This window comes from Malurus melanocephalus, unplaced genomic scaffold (genome assembly GCF_030028575.1).
Source record: "Malurus melanocephalus ecotype Western Australia unplaced genomic scaffold, MMel_1.1 scaffold_180, whole genome shotgun sequence".
Classification (NCBI taxonomy): Eukaryota; Metazoa; Chordata; class Aves; order Passeriformes; family Maluridae; genus Malurus; species Malurus melanocephalus.
The window spans coordinates 14,500-18,444 of record NW_026623412.1 but is presented as its reverse complement, the minus strand read 5'-3'; the positions used below and the strand labels follow the sequence as shown (position 1 = coordinate 18,444).

Here is a 3,945-nt window from a genome sequence, read left to right as displayed (position 1 = left end):
GTATGTGAGCTTAGCTGGGCACATGCTGCCTCTTCATGCWGTATTCCAGACAGAGACAAATGAGTGAGAAAGGTTTACAATAAACTGCAAAAACTGAAGATATTCAGAAAAGAGAAAAAAATAAATTTCATCCAGAAGTTTGTACAACTTTAGGATGAATTAATTTCTGAATGAGTGCATTGGAATTGGGATGAAGGAGCATTGGGACACTGAGGGGACTTCTCACAGGTTTGAGAATTATCTGCTAACAGAAAACTTGCCATAAAACTCCTTAAGAAGAAAACTTGCACTGGGATATTTCATAGCTCTATTCAGTTATTTCAGAACAAAAAACTCATTCTAAAGTTTGAAGCCTGCTTTTTTCCTTTCCCTTTCTCTCTGTTCCCAGACTAATAATGCTAACATGTCATGTCCATTAGGGCTAACACATACAATATTTTCTAATGAATGTAGCTCAAGAATCTACTGCTTTATTGTCTATGTGAAGAACCTCAAGAGGGAAATGAATCAATGCAATGGGACTCTACCTGCACACAGTGCTCCACAACAGGATGTGATCTCTTATGTGGTTTGCAAAGACGGTCCGTGAAAAAGCAGGTTTGGCAAAGATCAAAATTCAGGCACTTTAAACAGCGATACCTGTGAGGGTAAAAAGATTTATTTATTAAAAAAAAAAAAAAAAAAAAAAAGATTTATTTACTTCTCCACAAGTAAGAACTTGATGTAAGTAAGCTTGATTACTGAAAATTCAGATCCCTGGGCTCTGGAAATGCAAAGAAACATCTTTGTTAGAATAATGACATTCCTTAGCGTTCTCTGAATTCAAATTATTTTGTACAAATGATTGTTGGACTATTCTCTGAACCGACCAGTGACTTTGGTCTAATTTATTTATTCGCTGCTTTGAAATGCAGTCCATGGAATAAACCATTGTTCTAGCATCAATTTCCATTTTCGAGAATGCAGTTAAAACTTCATATGCTTCTTATGCACCAGCTTACCTCTATTTCCTGCTCTCATGAAACTGTAATATTGCTACATGATTGACATAGGATTTGTAAGCAAAAAACTAAAAATGCAAGAAACTAAATCTGCAGGCTTACTATTAGTGAGAATATAGTAACAGTAAAATGTTTCTCTGAGCATTCTGGTGAGAAGGTAATGGATAATGTTCATTTTATACCATTACTTAGATGACCAAGATGTTAAGCTAAGACAGTTAATACAGTTAATACAACTGGCTAGTTAAGTTAGGACTTAATTAGGTTGAGTCCTAACTTAAAGTAGGTTACAGGACAAAAAACTAAGAAATGAGATAGACAGGTTTAATTGGCTTTTCCTTTGAACAGTCAGTCTCCCTTCAGCAAGTTTTCATAGTCATGTCTGTGCTAGTGAGCTAAACAGAAGTAGGACGAAGGCTTGAGCACTGCTAGACTGCAGTGGTTCCCTTTTTTCCTCTTTTCCTGATTAAATTAGACTATGTCCAAGTTTGTTGCTTAATACATCAGTTACAGCCTGCAAGGTATGCAAACAATGATAAGAATGAATTATGTGAATGCTAAAGACCACTTACACACCTGATGCCAGTAATAGGGAAAATTTTGCACACTCTGCATCTAGCTTGGTGAGAAACCATTTCTGTGGCTGATAATCTGTAACATGTAGGGAGCCACAGGAGAACAGCRGGCTCCGATCTCAACCAAGACAGGAATTTTTCTTCGACAATAGCTGCATTCAGAACCTAGAAAAAATACATGTCTCAAGTTCATACATTCACTTGGAAAAAACTGGTGTCTTATCTAAAATTCCTAATAAAAGCTGTGATATTGGATTTTTCTAGCATAGATTTTCCATTAATGTAAAATGTTACTGGGTTCCCTAGGTTTTGGGATRAATGCAAGAGTTCTCAGTGGTATTTTACTGAGCATCTTTTCTATTGATACAAATTCTCCCATACTGTGAGGCTGATGATCAGCCCTGCTTCCTAAAAGTAGATACTTGGGGATACTATACGGTGATACCCTTGAAGTTTTAATCAATCAGCAACATTCAGAATAAYTTCCCAGGACATCAGAATTTCACTCACCCCATGGAAACAGTCACGAATTGCAATTTCCACACATGACAGAGTGCAGCCTTCTTCCACAATGGCCGGGATCTACATAGAGAGGAAAGGCACAGAAACACCTCAATAAAAAGCAGATGTTCCCGTCATGCTCTGCTGCAATGGTGACAGCACCCAGATGGTGAAGTATCTACAGCATGCATTTTACATCATGTTCTAAGGAAAACCTGTTCATATTCATACCATCAGTATGCAGYCTTATAGCTCAGGATGTGTCAGAATGATTTGCTTCCACCTCACTTACTGTAATGGATCAACATACTATGTTTCCACACTACAATACTGAAGGACATGGGATCTGACAGGTCATTTCCAGATCCCATATTCAGCACCAGTTCAGCTGGAAATACCTGTACMCTRAGGAAACTTGCTGCAACTGCAAGCTATTGTAGTGAGTACAGAYATCTGAAGTTWGGAGCTGCTTCAGGAACAGTTGWATCCAGCTGTTTCCAGGAGCTCTAAGCTCAGGCAACATGAATGCACAGAGACATTCACTGATGCAATGACAGAATTTGATTATTTTATCTACTTTCTATGGTAGCTCCCTACATCCACAGAGTGTCCTACTAACTTCAGCTCCATAAGTTAATCAAACATAAAAGGTATTAATCATGAGAGTTTTTTCTGCTAGGTTAGTACACTCCTACAAAATCTGTTGTGGAACAGCAATGCTGTGGCTTTACCTGATTTAAGTCTGTTAACAGGCTTCTCAGGGCACTGCGAGTAATCAAGGCCACCTTCCCATCAGGRACAGCATAAAAGTGGAAGAAAGCTGAAAACAAGAAGAAAAAAACCTGAAATCCTGGCAGGGCCTGAACTGTCTTCAAGCTATCTTCAAACTGCTGTGGTAATTGCAGTCTRCCAAATGGACCCCTCAAGAAAGTTTCACTTTATTATGTACCTAACAGGCTCTCAGTGACTGCTGCAATCATAGTGAGGGAAAGGAAAACAAGAAAGAAAGCAATTAACTCATTCTCACAGCACTAAGAAAAATATTTAAATATGTCTATACAAGAAATACCTTATTTAAATTGTGAATTGTAATTGCAAATTGTAATTTGRAAGGAAATACACAATACAAAGTAGGAGAGTATGAGGTTAGTATTGTGGTCCCTTTGGGCCATTTAATTCAGTCAGAAATCTTTGTGCTGCACACACGGGCTACCTTTACCTGTTCTTGAAGGAACWCTTAGTTCTTGAAGCATTTTTGTCTAAAAGCTTGCTGGATCAAATATATAAAATGGTTTCCTAATCCAATTAAATGTAAAACTAAGGGGTTTTCATTCTTTTCTGCTAGGCAAATAGAAGCTCTACTTACCTTAAACTTTACTATGACTTCTTCTGAGGTTCTTTATTGCAAAGATGGCCACAGACACTGATTGAAAAGCACTATTCTGCATCAGCCTTTCTCTACAGCTAAACAGTCAACATAGTTTACTTTTTACATGGCATAATTGTGTTTTCTTTTAAAGTAAGAAAAATAGAATGACAATTTTCCTGAATGTTCAGTATTTCAGGCASTGTATAAAATCATACATTTCTTACCTCTGTATTTAGCCAGTAGAGTGTCTCCTGAAAGTGCAATTAAGGCAGCTGCAGCAGATCTAGCTTTGACATACCCGGTTCCAGATCTAGAAAAATGAAATAAATTACACCATATTCACTGAGAATATAAAAACTTAAACTGCTAAAGAACAGAATATYGCTATGTAGGAAGCAAACTTCAAAACAAGTATCCTTTAACATGTATAAATATAACTGAGGYAACATTTCAGTGATATTTTATGTCTAGAACCCGTTGTCACTGAACATAACTCCAG

At 37.2% G+C, this 3,945-nt stretch overlaps 1 protein-coding gene across 1 annotated transcript in view; it reads right to left on the bottom strand.

The window, feature by feature from the left end:
- DYTN (dystrotelin) overlaps nucleotides 1-3,945 on the bottom strand; it is an 18,772-nt gene that overhangs the window by 9,615 nt on the left and 5,212 nt on the right. Inside the window, exons 4-8 of the mRNA XM_057372881.1 lie at nucleotides 3,671-3,756; nucleotides 2,809-2,897; nucleotides 2,087-2,158; nucleotides 1,578-1,741; nucleotides 528-639 (exon numbers count right to left, since the gene is read on the bottom strand). Coding sequence (XP_057228864.1) covers nucleotides 528-639; nucleotides 1,578-1,741; nucleotides 2,087-2,158; nucleotides 2,809-2,897; nucleotides 3,671-3,756 — 523 coding nt within the window. The remainder of the gene's footprint in view (nucleotides 1-527; nucleotides 640-1,577; nucleotides 1,742-2,086; nucleotides 2,159-2,808; nucleotides 2,898-3,670; nucleotides 3,757-3,945) is intronic.